Source organism: Hordeum vulgare, chromosome 3H (genome assembly GCF_904849725.1).
Source record: "Hordeum vulgare subsp. vulgare chromosome 3H, MorexV3_pseudomolecules_assembly, whole genome shotgun sequence".
NCBI classification, from domain to species: Eukaryota; Viridiplantae; Streptophyta; class Magnoliopsida; order Poales; family Poaceae; genus Hordeum; species Hordeum vulgare.
Window position 1 is genome coordinate 25,891,642 of NC_058520.1, and position 16,695 is coordinate 25,908,336.

Below are 16,695 nucleotides of genomic sequence, written 5' to 3' on the forward strand. Positions count from 1 at the left end.
CCATCGTCATCACCAACACCCCTCTAGTCGGAGGGGAGTCATCTCCATCAACAATCTTCATCAGCACCATCTCCTATCCAAACCCTAGTCTATCTCTTGTAACCAATCGCTGTCTCGCGACGCCGATTGGTACCCGTAAGGTTGCTAGTAGTGTTGATTACTCTTTGTAGTTGATGCTAGTTGGTTTACTTGGTGGAAGAATATATGTTCAGATCCATTATGATATTCATTACTTCTCTGGTCATGAATATATCCATGCTTTGTGAGTAGTTACTTTTGTTCCTGAGGACATGGGATAAGTCTTGCTATTAATAGTCATGTGAATTTGGTATTCGTTCGGTATTTTGATATGCTGTATGTTGTCTTTTCCTCTAGTGGTGTTATGTGAACGTCGACTACATAACACTTCACCATATTTGAGCCTAGAGGAAGGCATTGGGGAGTAGTAAGTAGATGATGGGTTGCTAGAGTGACAGAAGTTTAAACTCCAGTCTATGCGTTGCTTCGTAAGGGACTGATTTGGATCCACTAGTTTAATGCTATGGTTAGACGTTGTCTTAATTCTTATTTTGTAGTTGCGGATGCTTGCGAGAGGGGTTAATCATAAGTGGGATGCTTGTCCAAGTAAGGGCAGTACCCAAGCGCCGGTCCACCCACATATCAAACTATCAAAGTAACGAACGCGAATCATATGAACATGATGAAACTAGCATGACAGAAATTCCCGTGTGTCCTCGGGAGCGTTTTTCCTCCTATAAGACTTTGTTCAAGCTTGTCCCTTGCTACAAAAGGGATTGGGCCACTTTGCTGCACCATTGCTATTACTTTTTACTTGTTACTTTTCACCTGCTATGTTTCACCTCACCACACCATCACTTGTTACCACTAATTTCAGTGCTTGCAGTTATTACCTTGCTGAAAACTACTTGTCAGATCCTTCCGCTCCTCGTTGGGTTCGACACTCTTACTTATCGAAAGGACTAGATTGATCCCCTATACTTGTGGGTCATCAACGAGCTCGACGATGTCGAGGAGGAGGGGCGGGGGAGGAAGAGCAGGCGGAGGTGGATCCGGAACCAGCGCCAAAAGCGAGAAAGAAGAAGCGGGCGTCGAACGCCAAGCCAGCCGAACCCCGCGTCAAGTGGATGTCCAAGGAAGATGAGTGCCTTACCGAAGCATGGAAGACCGTCAGCATCGACCCGATCACCGACACGAATCAGAACACCGACACGTACTGGCAGAGAATCAAGACGATATTCGACAAACGCAAGCTGGTCGACCCCGACTTCGCCAACATGCACACGGACCGCGACGGCAATGGCGAACCACTGGGAAACGATCCAAATGGCCTGCAACAAGTGGCATGGGACCGTTGAGGAGGTCGCCGCTCTCCCGGAAATCGGCGCCAACGTCGAGGATCAGGTATGGACATAATTCGCCGGCCCGAGTTTGTCGCGTCACCGTGTACTTTTGATGGGGAACGTCGCATGGGAAACAAAAATTTTCCTACGCGCACAAAGACCTATCATGGTGATGTCCATCTACGAGAGGGGATGAGTGATCTACGTACCCTTGTAGACCGTACAGCAGAAGCGTTAGAGAACGCGGTTGATGTAGTGGAACGTCCTCACGTCCCTCGATCCGCCCCGCGAACAATCCCGCGATCAGTCCCACGATCTAGTGCCGAACGGACGGCACCTCCGCGTTCAGCACACGTACAGCTCGACGATGATCTCGGCCTTCTTGATCCAGCAAGAGAGACGGAGAGGTAGAAGAGTTCTCCGGCAGCGTGACGGTGCTCCGGAGGTTGGTGATGACCTTGTCTCAGCAGGGCTCCGCCCGAGCTCCGCAGAAACGCGATCTAGAGGAAAAACCGTGGAGGTATGTGGTCGAGCTGCCGTGGAAAAGTCGTCTCAAATCAGCCCTAAAACCTTCGTATATATAGGTCGGAGGGAGGGGGCCTTGCCTTGGGGCTCAAGGAGCCCCAAGGGGGTCGGCCGAGTCCAAGGGCGAGGACTCTCCGCCCCCCCAAACCGAGTTGGACTAGGTTTGGTGGGAGGGAGTCCCCCTTCCTTCCCACCTCCTCCTTTTTTTTTCTTTCTCTCTTGATTTTCTTCTCCTTGGCGCATAGGGCACTTGTGGGCTGTCCCACAAGCCCACTAAGGGCTGGTGTGTCTCCCCAAAGGCCTATGGGCTTCCCCGGGGTGGGTTGCCCCCCCCCCCCCCCCGGTGAACTCCCGGAACCCATTCGTCATTCCCGGTACATTCCCGGTAACTCCGAAAACCTTCCGGTAATCAAATGAGGTCATACTATATATCAATCTTCGTTTCCGGACCATTCCGGAAACCCTCGTGACGTCCGTGATCTCATCCGGGACTCCGAACAACATTCGGTAACCAACCATATAACTCAAATACGCATAAAACAACGTCGAACCTTAAATGTGCAGACCCTGCGGGTTCGAGAACTATGTAGACATGACCCGAGAGACTCCTCGGTCAATATCCAATAGCGGGACCTGGATGCCCATATTGGATCCTACATATTCTACGAAGATCTTATCGTTTGAACCTCAGTGCCAAGGATTCGTATAATCCCGTATGTCATTCCCTTTGTCCTTCGGTATGTTACTTGCCCGAGATTCGATCGTCAGTATCCGCATACCTATTTCAATCTCGTTTACCGGCAAGTCTCTTTACTCGTTCCGTAATACAAGATCCCGCAACTTACACTAAGTTAGATTGCTTGCAAGGCTTGTGTGTGATGTTGTATTACCGAGTGGGCCCCGAGATACCTCTCCGTCACACGGAGTGACAAATCCCGGTCTTGATCCATACTAACTCAACTAACACCTTCGGAGATACCTGTAGAGCATCTTTATAGTCACCCAGTTACGTTGCGACGTTTGATACACACAAAGTATTCCTCCGGTGTTAGTGAGTTATATGATCTCATGGTCATAGGAATAAATACTTGACACGCAGAAAACAGTAGCAACAAAATGACACGATCAACATGCTACGTCTATTAGTTTGGGTCTAGTCCATCACGTGATTCTCCCAATGACGTGATCCAGTTATCAAGCAACAACATCTTGTTCATAATCAGAAGACACTGACTATCATCGATCAACTGGCTAGCCAACTAGAGGCATGCTAGGGACGGTGTTTTGTCTATGTATGCACACATGTAAATGAGTCTTCATTCAATACAATTATAGCATGGATAATAAACTATTATCTTGATACAGGAATTATAATAATAACTATATTTATTATTGCCTCTAGGGCATAATTCCAACAGTCTCCCACTTGCACTAGAGTCAATAATCTAGCCCTCACATCACCATGTGAATTACATTGTAATAAATCTAACACCCATACAGTTCTGGTGTCGATCATGTTTTGGCCGTGGAAGAGGTTTAGTCAGCGGGTGTGCTACATTCAGATCCGTGTGTACTTTGCATATATTTACGTCCTCTTCCTCGACGTAGTCGCGGATGAGGTTGAAGCGTCGTTTGATGTGTCTGGTTCTTGTGAAACCGTGGTTCCTTTGCTAAGGCAATGGCACCCGTGTTGTCACAGAACAAGGTTATTGGATTCAGTGCGCTTGGCACCACTCCAAGATCCGTCATGAACTGCTTCATCCAGACACCCTTCTTAGCCGCCTCCGAGGCAGCCATGTACTCCGCTTCACATGTAGAATCTGCTACGACGCTTTGCTTGGAACTGCACCAGCTTACTGCACCCCCATTAAGAATAAATACGTATCCGGTTTGCAACTTAGAGTCGTCCGGATCTGTGTCAAAGCTTGCATCGACGTAACCTTTTACGGCGAGCTCTTCGTCACCTCCATATACGAGAAACATCTCCTTAGTCCTTTTCAGGTACTTCAGGATATTCTTGACCGCTGTCCAGTGATCCACTCCTGGATTACTCTGGAACCTACCTGCCATACTTATGGCCAGGCTGACATCCGGTCTAGTGCACAACATCGCATACATGATAGAACCTATGGCTGAAGCATAGGGGACGGAGCGCATATGCTCTCTATCGTCATCAGTTGCTGGGCACTGAGTCTTACTCAATCTCGTACCTTGTAAAACTGGCAAGAACCCTTTCTTGGACTGTTCCATTTTGAACCTCTTCAAAACTTTATCAAGGTATGTGCTTTGTGAAAGTCCTATCAGGCGTTTTGATCTATCCCTATAGATCTTAATGCCTAGAATGTAAGCAGCTTCTCCTAGGTCCTTCATAGAGAAACTTTTATTCAAGTAACCTTTTATGCTCTCCAAAAGCTCTACGTTGTTTCCAATCAGTAATATGTCATCCACATATAATATTAGAAACGCCACAGAGCTCCCACTCACTTTCTTGTAAATACAAGATTCTCCAACCACTTGTACAAACCCAAATGCTTTGATCACCTCATCAAAGCGTTTGTTCCAACTCCGAGATGCTTGCACCAGTCCATAAATGGATCGCTGGAGCTTGCACACCTTGTTAGCACTCTTAGGATCGACAAAACCTTCGGGTTGCATCATATACAACTCTTCCTTAAGGAAACCGTTAAGGAACGCCGTTTTGACATCCATCTGCCAGATTTCATAATCGAAAAATGCAGCTATTGCTAACATGATTCTGACGGACTTAAGCATCGCTACGGGTGAGAAAGTCTCATCGTAGTCAACTCCTGGAACTTGTGAAAAACCCTTTGCCACAAGTCGAGCTTTATAAACGGTCACATTGCCGTCAGCGTCCGTCTTCTTCTTAAAGATCCATTTGTTCTGAATAGCCTTGCGGCCCTCAGGTAGTATCTCCAAAGTCCACACTTTGTTCTCATACATGGATCCTATCTCGGATTTCATGGCTTCTAGCCATTTGTTGGAATCTGGGCCCACCATTGCTTCTTCATAACTTGCAGGTTCATTGTTGTCTAACAACATGATCGATAAGACGGGATTACCGTACCACTCTGGAGCAGCACGTGATCTCGTCGACCTGCGTGGTTCAACAGAAACTTGAACTGGAGTTTCATGATCATCATCATTAACTTCCTCCTCAACTGGCGTCGCAACGACAGAGGTTTCCCCTTGCCCTGTGCCACCATCCAGAGGGATGAGAGGTTCGACAACCTCGTTAAGTTCTATCTTCCTCCCACTCAATTCTCTCGAGAGAAACTCCTTCTCGAGAAAAGCTCCGTTCTTAGCAACAAACACTTTGCCCTCGGATTTGAGATAGAAGGTGTACCCAACTGTCTCTTTTGGGTAACCTATGAAGACGCACTTTTCCGCTTTGGGTTCCAGCTTTTCAGGCTGAAGCTTTTTGACATAAGCATCACATCCCCAAACTTTAAGAAACGACAACTTTGTCCTTTTGCCATACCACAGTTGGTATGGTGTCGTCCCAACGGATTTTGATGGTGCCCTATTTAAAGTGAATGCAGCTGTTTCTAATGCATAACCCCAAAATGATAATGGCAAATCAGTAAGAGACATCATAGATCGCACCATTTCTAACAAAGTACGATTACGACGTTTGGACACACCATTACGCTGTGGTGTTCCAGGCGGTGTCAACTGTGAAACAATTCCACATTTTTTTAAGTGATCACCAAACTCGAAACTCAGATATTCACCCCCGCGATCAGACCGTAGGAATTTGATCTTCTTGTTACGATGATTTTCCACTTCACTCTGAAATTGCTTGAACTTTTCAAATGTTTCAGACTTGTGCTTCATCAAGTAGACATAGCCATACCTACTCAAATCGTCAGTGAAGGTGAGAAAATAACGATATCCGCCGCGTGCCTCCACGCTCATCGGACCACACACATCGGTATGTATGATTTCCAATAAGTCACTTGCACGCTCCATTGTTCCGGAGAACGGAGTCTTAGTCATCTTGCCCATGAGGCATGGTTCGCACGTGTCAAGTGAATCAAAGTCAAGTGACTCCAAAAGTCCATCAGCATGGAGTTTCTTCATGCGCTTTACACCAATATGACCTAAGCGGCAGTGCCACAAAAATATGGCGCTATCATTGTTTACTCTAACTCTTTTGGTCTCAATGTTATGTATATGCATATCGCTATCAAGATTCAATATGAACAATCCCCTCACATTCGGTGCATGACCATAAAAGATGTTACTCATAGAAATAGAACAACCATTATTCTCTGACTTAAAAGAGTAACCGTCTCGCAATAAACAAGATCCAGATATAATGTTCATGCTCAACGCAGGCACTAAATAACAATGATTTAAGTTCATCACTAATCCCGATGGTAGCTGAAGTGACACTGTGCCGACGGCGATTGCATCAACCTTGGAACCATTTCCTACGCGCATCGTCACTTCATCTTTCGCCAGCCTTCGTCTATTCCGCAGTTCCTGCTTCGAGTTGCAAATATGAGCAACAGAACCGATATCGAATACCCAGGCACTACTACGAGAGCCGGTTAAGTACACATCAATAACATGTATATCAAATATACCTGATTTTTCTTTGCCCGCCTTCTTATCTGCCAGATACTTGGGGCAATTGCGCTTCCAGTGACCCATACCCTTGCAATAGAAACACTCTGTTTCAGGCTTAGGTCCAGCTTTGGGTTTCTTCGGCGGATTGGCAACAGGCTTGCCGCTCTTCTTCGAATTGCCCTTCTTGCCTTTGCCGTTTCTCTTGAAACTAGTGGTCTTATTCACCATCAACACTTGATGCTCTTTACGGAGTTCAGACTCTGCGACTTTCAACATCGCAAACAACTCGCCGGGAGACTTGTTCATCCCTTGCATGTTGTAGATCAACACAAAGCCTTTGTAGCTTGGCGGCAGTGATTGAAGGATTCTGTCAGTGATAGCTTCTTGCGGGAGTTCAATCCCCAGCTCAGCTAGACGGTTTGAGTACCCAGACATTTTGAGCACATGTTCACTGACAGACGAGTTTTCCTCCATCTTGCAAGCATAGAATTTATCGGAGGTCTCATACCTCTCGATCCGGGCGTTCTTCTGAAAGATAAAATCCAACTCCTGGAACATCTCAAATGCTCCATGACGCTCAAAGCGACATTGAAGTCCCGGTTCTAAGCCATACAAGACTGCAGATTGAACTATTGAGTAGTCCTCCTTACGTGCTAACCAAGCGTTCTTAACATCCTGATCAGCCGTAGCGGGTGGTTCACCTCCTAGCGCAGCATTAAGGACATAATCCTTCTTCCCAGCTTGTAAGATTAGCTTAAGATTACGAGCCCAGTCTACAAAGTTGCTTCCATCATCTTTCAACTTAGCTTTCTCTAGGAACGTATTAAAATTCAGGATGACTGTCGCGTGAGCCATGATCTACAACACAAATATATTCAAAGTGGACTTAGACTATGTTCAAGATAATTAGAGTTTAACTTAATCAAATTATATGCTAAACTCCCACTCAAAAAGTACATCTCTCTAGTCATTTGAGTGGTTCATGATCCACTTACACTATCCCAAGTCCGATCATCACGTGAGTTGAGTATAGTTTCAGTGGTAAGCATCCCTATGCTAATCATATCATCTATATGATTCATGATCGACCTTTCGGTCTCATGTGTTCCGAGGCCATGTCTGCACATGCTAGGCTCGTCAAGCTTAACCCGAGTGTTCCGCGTGCGCAACTGTTTTGCACCCGTTGTATGTGAACATTGAGTCTATCACACCCGATCATCACGTGGTGTCTCGAAACGACGAACTGTAGCAACGGTGCACAGTCGGGGAGAACACAATTTCGTCTTGAAATTTTAGTGAGAGACCACCTCATAATGCTACCGTCGTTCTAAGCAAAATAAGGTGCATAAAAGGATTAACATCACATGCAATTCATAAGTGACATGATATGGCCATCATCACGTGCTTCTTGATCTCCATCACCAAAGCACCGGCACGATCTTCTTGTCACCGGCGCCACACCATGATCATCCATCAATGTGTTGCCATCAGGGTTGTCGTGCTACTCATGCTATTACTACTAAAGCTACATCCTAGCAAAATAGTAAACGCATCTGCAAGCACAAACGTTAGTATAAAGACAACCCTATGGCTCCTGCCGGTTGCCGTACCATCGACGTGCAAGTCGATATTAACTATTACAACATGATCATCTCATACATCCAATATATCACATCACATCGTTGGCCATATCACATCACAATCATACCCTGCAAAAACAAGTTAGACGTCCTCTAATTTTGTTGTTGCATGTTTTATGTGGTGACCATGGGTATCTAGTAGGATCGCATCTTACTTACGCAAACACCACAACGGAGATATATGAGTTGCTATTTAACCTCATCCAAGGACCTCCTCGGTCAAATCCGATTCAACTAAAGTTGGAGAAACCGACACTTGCCAGTCATCTTTGAGCAAAGGGGGTTACTCGTAACGATGAAACCAGTCTCTCGTAAGCGTACGAGTAATGTCGGTCCAAGCCGCTTCAATCCAACAATACCGCGGAATCAAGAAAAGACTAAGGAGGGCAGCAAAACGCACATCACCGCCCACAAAAACTTTTGTGTTCTACTCGAGAAGACATCTGCGCATGAACCTAGCTCATGATGCCACTGATGGGGAACGTCGCATGGGAAACAAAAATTTTCCTACGCGCACAAAGACCTATCATGGTGATGCCCATCTACGAGAGGGGATGAGTGATCTACGTACCCTTGTAGACCGTACAGCAGAAGCGTTAGAGAACGCGGTTGATGTAGTGGAACGTCCTCACGTCCCTCGATCCGCCCCGCGAACAATCCCGCGATCAGTCCCACGATCTAGTGCCGAACGGACGGCACCTCCGCGTTCAGCACACGTACAGCTCGACGATGATCTCGGCCTTCTTGATCCAGCAAGAGAGACGGAGAGGTAGAAGAGTTCTCCGGTAGTGTGACGGCGCTCCGGAGGTTGGTGATGACCTTGTCTCAGCAGGGCTCCGCCCGAGCTCCGCAGAAACGCGATCTAGAGGAAAAACCGTGGAGGTATGTGGTCGGGCTGCCGTGGAAAAGTCGTCTCAAATCAGCCCTAAAACCTTCGTATATATAGCTGGGAGGGAGGGGGCCTTGCCTTGGGGCTCAAGGAGCCCCAAGTGGGTCGGCCGAGTCCAAGGGCGAGGACTCTCCGCCCCCCCAAACCGAGTTGGACTAGGTTTGGTGGGAGGGAGTCCCCCTTCCTTCCCACCTCCTCCTTTTTTTTTCTTTCTCTCTTGATTTTCTTCTCCTTGGCGCATAGGGCACTTGTGGGCTGTCCCACCAGCCCACTAAGGGCTGGTGTGTCTCCCCAAAGGCCTATGGGCTTCCCCGGGGTGGGTTGCCCCCCCCGGTGAACTCCCGGAACCCATTCGTCATTCCCGGTACATTCCCGGTAACTCCGAAAACCTTCCGGTAATCAAATGAGGTCATCCTATATATCAATCTTCGTTTCCGGACCATTCCGGAAACCCTCGTGACGTCCGTGATCTCATCCGGGACTCCGAACAACATTCGGTAACCAACCATATAACTCAAATACGCATAAAACAACGTCGAACCTTAAGTGTGCAGACCCTGCGGGTTCGAGAACTATGTAGACATGACCCGAGAGACTCCTCGGTCAATATCCAATAGCGGGACCTGGATGCCCATATTGGATCCTACATATTCTACGAAGATCTTATCGTTTGAACCTCAGTGCCAAGGATTCGTATAATCCCGTATGTCATTCCCTTTGTCCTTCGGTATGTTACTTGCCCGAGATTCGATCGTCAGTATCCGCATACCTATTTCAATCTCGTTTACCGGCAAGTCTCTTTACTCGTTCCGTAATACAAGATCCCGCAACTTACACTAAGTTAGATTGCTTGCAAGGCTTGTGTGTGATGTTGTATTACCGAGTGGGCCCCGAGATACCTCTCCGTCACACGGAGTGACAAATCCCGGTCTTGATCCATACTAACTCAACTAACACCTTCGGAGATACCTGTAGAGCATCTTTATAGTCACCCAGTTACGTTGCGACGTTTGATACACACAAAGCATTCCTCCGGTGTCAGTGAGTTATATGATCTCATGGTCATAGGAATAAATACTTGACACGCAGAAAACAGTAGCAACAAAATGACACGATCAACATGCTACGTCTATTAGTTTGGGTCTAGTCCATCACGTGATTCTCCCAATGACGTGATCCAGTTATCAAGCAACAACACCTTGTTCATAATCAGAAGACACTGACTATCATCGATCAACTGGCTAGCCAACTAGAGGCATGCTAGGGACGGTGTTTTGTCTATGTATGCACACATGTAAATGAGTCTTCATTCAATACAATTATAGCATGGATAATAAACTATTATCTTGATACAGGAATTATAATAATAACTATATTTATTATTGCCTCTAGGGCATAATTCCAACAACTTTGCCAACACGTTTTGCCTGCGACTATGTAGATGGTTCGGATGTTCGACATGTATCGCCAAGACAATAGTGACCAAGAGTTCAAGTTTCTTCACATGTTCTCCAGGATCGAGTCGTGCGAGAAGTGGAGGGAAGTTCGGCTCGTTCTTGCCAAGGCCAAGGAGACCTACAATCCGAACGCGCCTACCCGGGCTATGGCAGAAGGACGCCCCGATGGCACCAAAAAATCCAGGGCGACGAGGGACGCAATGCCCGCTGCCGAACGACTGCAATCTTCGATCAGCAATGCATCGCCAACGCTAAAAACAACGCCCCAAGAGGGAGGAGAAATCCGATACACGATGGTTGGCGTTGATGACGAAGCAGGACGTCAAGCTCGACCTTCTCGGGACCAACGTCGCCGCGAGGAAGAGGAACACCAACCTGACGTTCTTGATGGGGGCAGACATGTCGACGGTGGACGAGCAGGTGAAGGCCTGGTACCTCGCAGAGCGCGGCCTTATCTTAAACCAGATGCCGGCGCCGGCAACGACCACGACGACAACACCAACGATGACGCCTAGCCCGAGCACAGAAACCACGCCGACGACGAGCCCGACTACGCCGACTCCGAGCCTGTCCCCGGTCAGTCCTGCGACAGAGGAGCCGCACTACGCCGAGCCGACCGTTTGATTCGTTTCATGTCTACGATCCCTTCCTTTTGATCGTTGAACTATTGGGTGTGTTTGATCGCCGAACTATGACATATGCTTATCGCTGATCTGTGGCATGATGATCGTCAAATAAGTGGTGTCTTTTTGATAGTGGTAAAGACAAGTTTGAATTAAAGCCACCCGGATGGAAACTCGTCTCCAAGAAAAGAAAAAAGCGCTGGGCCAAACGGCTGGAGTTGCTCTTAGGCGAAGCAGCCGCCCACCCCAACTCGTAACCGTTCAGAGGCGCAGCCAGATCCCCGCGCTCCCGCTCCCGCTCCCGCTCCCGCCGCCGGGAACTCACGACCGCCGAGCCGGCACCGGCGTTGTCTCGGAGCACGTTACTCTGTGGCCCACCGCTGGCGGGCTCGACCGAGCGCGCAAGGCTGTCTGCCGGCCATCCTCGTGCACGCGCTCACGCCGCCCTCCCTCGTGCGCGCCTCCTGCGCGATGCCGCCGGCGCCGGCGTACGCCGTCCTCGCTGCAGCATTCAGGACCAGAAACCCCATCTGCGGTACGAATTCTATCCACCCCCTCCTTTGCGCCTCCCTTTGCTCCGATTTGTTACCCTCCTCGTCCATCAAGCGAACGCGTCCGTTAATCCCATCTTGCACACCCCATATCCAGACTTTGCCTGATTTCTAGACGTAGCATTAGGAAAACAAAGTGACACGCCATGGAAACTCGAGACAGATGCTAACTCAAAACATTTTTGTGCGCAGTTCATAGGTGGCTCGCTGTTTTTGGTTGGCGCACGCCTACCGTTCGACAGAATGTGTCGGAGGTGCTTCCTGATGCGGTATTGGCTCCAGGCTTCCGCCCAAGCATTGTTCCAAGAGGATATGTTCTCGGGTCGCCAAGGCTTTGCCATACCAGCGCTTCCGGGGACTCCCTAGATGTCCGCGTCGGTGAAGTCCTGAGAGTTCTCAAGTCTTGTGATGCTGATGCTGACCTCAGCAAATACCTGTGTTGGTTTGCCGATGAGATTGACGAGGATGTTGTTCTGAAAGTCCTCCAGAAGCAGAGGTCCAATTGGCAGGTCGCGCTGCTGTTCTTCACTTGGGCGGCCGGTCTGCCTACGTATGAGCACGGTCCGAGGACATACATCGAGATGCTCGACATCCTTGGGCGGATGAAGAAGGTCAGGCTTATGAGACAGCTCTTCGATGAGATTCCTGAACAACGCCGTGGGTTGGTTGTAACGAACAGGATGTTTGCTGTCCTGTTGAACCGGTATGCAGGGGCTCACAAGGTGCAAGAAGCGATCGAAATATTCTACAAGAGGAATGATTATGGGTTCGAGGTTGACTTGGTTGGATTCCAGATACTTCTGATGTCGCTCTGTCGGTACAAGCACGTCGAGGAGGCTGAGGCCCTCTTTCTTCAGAAGAAAGATGAGTTCCCTCCTGTCATAAAGAGCTGGAACATCATTCTTAACGGTTGGTGTGTCAAGGGAAGCCTGCCTGATGCTAAAAGGGTTTGGAATGAGATCATTGCATCTAAGCTTAAGCCGGACCTCTTCACATATGGTACGTTCATAAATGCACTAACCAAAGCTGGCAAACTTAGTACGGCTGTGAAACTATTCACAAGCATGTGGGAGAAGGGAATCAATCCCGATGTGGCAATTTGCAACTGTATCATTGACCAATTGTGCTTCAAGAAAAAGATTCCAGAAGCACTTAAGATTTTTGGTGAGATGAATGACCGTGGTTGTCAAGCAGATGTGGCTACCTACAATACTTTGATCAAACACTTCTGTAAGATAAGGCGGACGGAAAAAGTTTATGAGCTTTTGGATGATATGGAGAAGAAAGGATGCTCTCCAAACAACATGACATACACCTACATTCTGAAGACAACTGAGAAACCTAGAGATGTTATGAATTTGATCCAGAGGATGGAGGAATCAGGTTGTAAGTTGGACTCTGACACGTATAATTTAATATTGAACCTCTATGTCAGTATGAAATATGAGAAGGGGGTACAACAAGTATGGGAGGAGATGGAGAGGAATGGATCAGGTCCAGATCAGCGATCATTTACTATTATGGTTCATGGACTTCACTCCCAGGGACAGCTGGACCAGGCTTTGCAATATTACACAACAATGAAGTCGAGAGGGATGACTCCAGAGCCAAGAACCAGGATATTGGTGAAAGCAATACATATCAAGAAGGGTGGGCCTGAGACAGAAGATCGATCCCCAAGTATGACTGGGAGAAATCTAAAATTGGATCGTCGATCAGGACTTTTCCATGTTCGTAAATAGTCACTGGAAGATAAGTAATCCTACCAGAAGATGCTGAGCATCTGGGTTTATGGAACATAATCTAGTGACTTACAACTATATACAACCTAGAAATCCACAAGGGAAGAGTCATTGGCAATACGATGCCCCAAAATTTATGCTATTTGAAATGTCGCAGCAAGATATGTTTAGGATGTATTGGGCGATTCAATTACAGGTACTTGCTTAGATGCTTGTATTCTGGAGATGTATGTGAAATACTTACATATGTTTGTTTCTTCATGCATTATATATGTCGTTTGTAGTTGCTTCTGACAAATGAAAACATAAAACGGGGTTAAGAATATGTCCTAATATCTTGTAGAATTGAAAAGGTCTGCTAAGTGATGATACTGTTGGTTCTTTATGGAGAATACTACTGAATTGTTAGTCTAGTCCAATTCACATTTGTGTGCTAAAGTTGTACCACCTTTTGTTTCTGTTGAATTTATAGATCTATCAATGAATGACTACACAGTTTTTTTTCTTCGAGAAAACGCAAAAGCCTTGCGTTTCTTTGCATTGAAAAGGGGGATAGTACAGCCTCCGAAGAGGAAGTAACAGCACGGTTACATGTAGGTCTAGTGGACATCCCAGGTTGGGGGCAAAGCTACCCTAAGCCCTTTGTCCCCAGCCCGAGCCCAGCACCTAATCTCATCTTGAATCCTATCTAAGAGCTCGCTCAGCGACGGAGGTATGTGATCGAACACACACGCGTTCCTATGCTTCCATATCATCCAGGGGACCAGCAGCGCGACAGAACGCAGTGTCTTGCGGAGCGGTGCGGGGGTGGCGTTTCGCGCCCTACTCCACCAGTCCTGGATGGAAGCGTCGTGCATCGGCAGAGGGGCCGGGAGGTGCAGCCAGGACAACGTCTCATGCCATGCCTGCCGCGCGAAGGAGCAGGAGATCAGCAGGTGCCGGATAGTCTCGGGCTCCTGGTCGCATAGGCGGCAGCGAGTGTGGTGAGGGAGCCCTCGGCGCGCAGCGAGTGTGGTGAGGGAGCCCTCGGCGCGCAAGCCTGGCTGCGGTCCAACAGCGGTCCAGATCCGCAAGCCAGTGGAAGAACTTGACTTTCGGGGGAGCCCAACCTTTCCAAATGAGCTGCCAAGAGTGGCATGTTAATGATCCATGGAAGGTTGCCCTGTAGCAAGACCTCGCCGAGTAGATGCCGTTGGCCGTCCACTTCCAGATGAGCTTGTCCGGCTCCGAGGACAGATTGATCCGAGCGACGAGCTGCCATGTCCTCAAGTATTGGCCTATCTCCTGCAGGCCCACCACACCTCTGATGTCACGGGCCCAGGCATTGCCGGCGATGCCTTCCGCCACCGTCCTCACTTTTCTTCTGTTCTTGGGGATGCATAGGTATAGGAGTGGCGCAAGATCGCGAATTGACTGCCCATGGAGCCATCGGTCCTCCCAGAACAGTGCGGTGAGGCCATCACCTACTAGCATGAGGGTGGATGCATGGAATAGGCCGCGCTCCTCAGGGGAGAACTGTAAGTCAAGGCCTTGCCATGCACGGTCGGCATCCGTCCTCGATAGCCAGAGCCAGCGGAGCCTGAGCGCTAGCCCCGTGCGCTCCAGGTCTCGAATGCCCAGCCCACCGTAGGCGAGCGGCCGGCAGACAGTGCGCCAGTTGACGTGACAGTGCCCTCCCTTTGCAGCCTCACGACCCGCCCAGAGGAAGCCGTGCTGAATCTTCTCAAGCTGTTTCAGGGTCTTCATCGGGGGCGAGAGAGCCAGCATCTGGTGAATCGGAATCGCGCTGAGAACAGATTTGACCAATGCCAGCCGTCCTGCCTTGTTCATGAGCCATGCCTTCCAGGACGGGAGGCGGCCTGCGACGGCGTCTACCAGTGGCTGCATCTGTGCCGCTGAGGGCCGGCGAGAAGAGAGCGGGATGCCCAGGTACATGATGGGCAGCGCCGCGGGCTGGCAGCCCAGCGCCTCCAGCAGGGCGTCGGCGTCCTCACCCCCATGCAGGGTCGTGGCCGAGCTTTTGCCGTAGTTCACCCGCAGGCCAGATGCGGTCTCGAAGATGCCCAAGATGCTCTTCACGGCAATAACCTCCTCCATCTCGGCGTGGCAAAACATCATCACGTCGTCGGCATATAGAGAAATTGCCGGAATGTTGCGACGGGGGTGCAGGCGCCTGAGGATGCCGGTGTGGAGCGCCCTGTGCATGAGGCGGGCCAGCGCATCGGCCGCCAGGACAAAGAGCAGCGGCGATGTGGAGTCGCCCTGGCGCAGCCCGCGCCTGTGCCAGATCGGTGGGCCGGGTACTCCATTGAGCATAACTCGCGTGCTGGCCGAAGAGAGCAGGATGGACAGCCATTCCCTGATCCTGTCACCGAAGCCATATTGGCGCAGGACCTCGAAGAGGAACGGCCAGGATATGGAGTCGAAAGCCCGTGTGAGGTCGAGCTTGAGCATGATGCACGGCGCGCCCAGGTGCTGGAGCATCCACAGAGACTGCCTGACGAGCACGAAGTTGTCGTGGAGCGTGCGACCGGCGATGAAGGCGTTCTCGTTGCGGCTCACCAAGCTATCGAGCTTGGGGGCGATGCGCAACGACAGAACCTTGGCGAATATCTTGGCGACTATGTGGATCAGGCAAATGGGCCGATAGTCTCCCAGCTTGTGTGCATCCGCTCGCTTGGGCAGCAGGGTGAGCAGGGCTTGGTTGAGCTTACCAAACCCTCTTCCTCGGAGCGCATACAACTGCTCGAAGGCGTCCAGGATGTCTTGCCTGATGATGCACCAGCAAGCGCGCAGGAATTCGGCGGTAAACCCGTCCGGCCCCGGTGCCTTGTGGGGCGGCATGCGGCACACCGCAGCCCAGATCTCCTCGGAAGTGAAAGGCTCGTCCAGGTTGCCCAGCTGGCCGGGCGTGATGAGCTGCGCCAGGTCAAGCGTGTGCTCTCGGTCCACCGCAGTGCCCAGGAGTCCGTCAAAGTGCTCAAATGCGGCCTGGGCCATCTCCTCGTGATCAGTCCGAACCTGTCCATCAACTAGGAGGCTATGCACGCGGTTCTTCTGGCGGCGGTAGGTGCACTGCCGGTGGAAGAAGCTCGTGTTAGCATCGCCCTCCGCGAGGGAGGTAATACGGGCGCGCTGCCGCGTGATGGTGCGCTCCAGGGAGGCAAGCCCGAGGTATGACTGCTTGAGCTGCTTACGCAACCAATCCTCTGATGGGGTGAGCGGGCGAGTCTCCATCGCGAGGTCGAAGCGGGCAATCAGCTCGCGGGAGATGGCCAGCTTGTCCCGGATACTGCCCGTGGAGCGGGCGCTCC

General features: G+C 49.7%; 1 protein-coding gene across 1 annotated transcript; it reads left to right on the plus strand.

The window, feature by feature from the left end:
• The first annotated feature begins 11,336 nt into the window (after positions 1 to 11,336).
• LOC123442712 (putative pentatricopeptide repeat-containing protein At3g15200) lies at positions 11,337 to 13,706 on the plus strand. The gene is made up of 2 exons (XM_045118832.1): positions 11,337 to 11,623; positions 11,832 to 13,706. Exons 1-2 carry the CDS (start codon positions 11,560 to 11,562, stop codon positions 13,379 to 13,381), a joined length of 1,614 nt encoding a protein of 537 aa, XP_044974767.1. The 5' UTR covers positions 11,337 to 11,559; the 3' UTR covers positions 13,382 to 13,706.
• The last annotated feature ends 2,989 nt before the right edge of the window (positions 13,707 to 16,695 follow it).

What these genes read in the sequence shown, in the direction of transcription:
- LOC123442712 (XM_045118832.1), top strand. Translation starts at nt 11,560, where the DNA reads ATGCCGCCGGCGCCGGCGTACGCCGTCCTCGCTGCAGCATTCAGGACC. An exon ending in GACCAGAAACCCCATCTGCG is followed by an intron (nt 11,624 to 11,831) that starts GTACGAATTCTA and finishes TTTTGTGCGCAG; the next exon opens with TTCATAGGTGGCTCGCTGTT.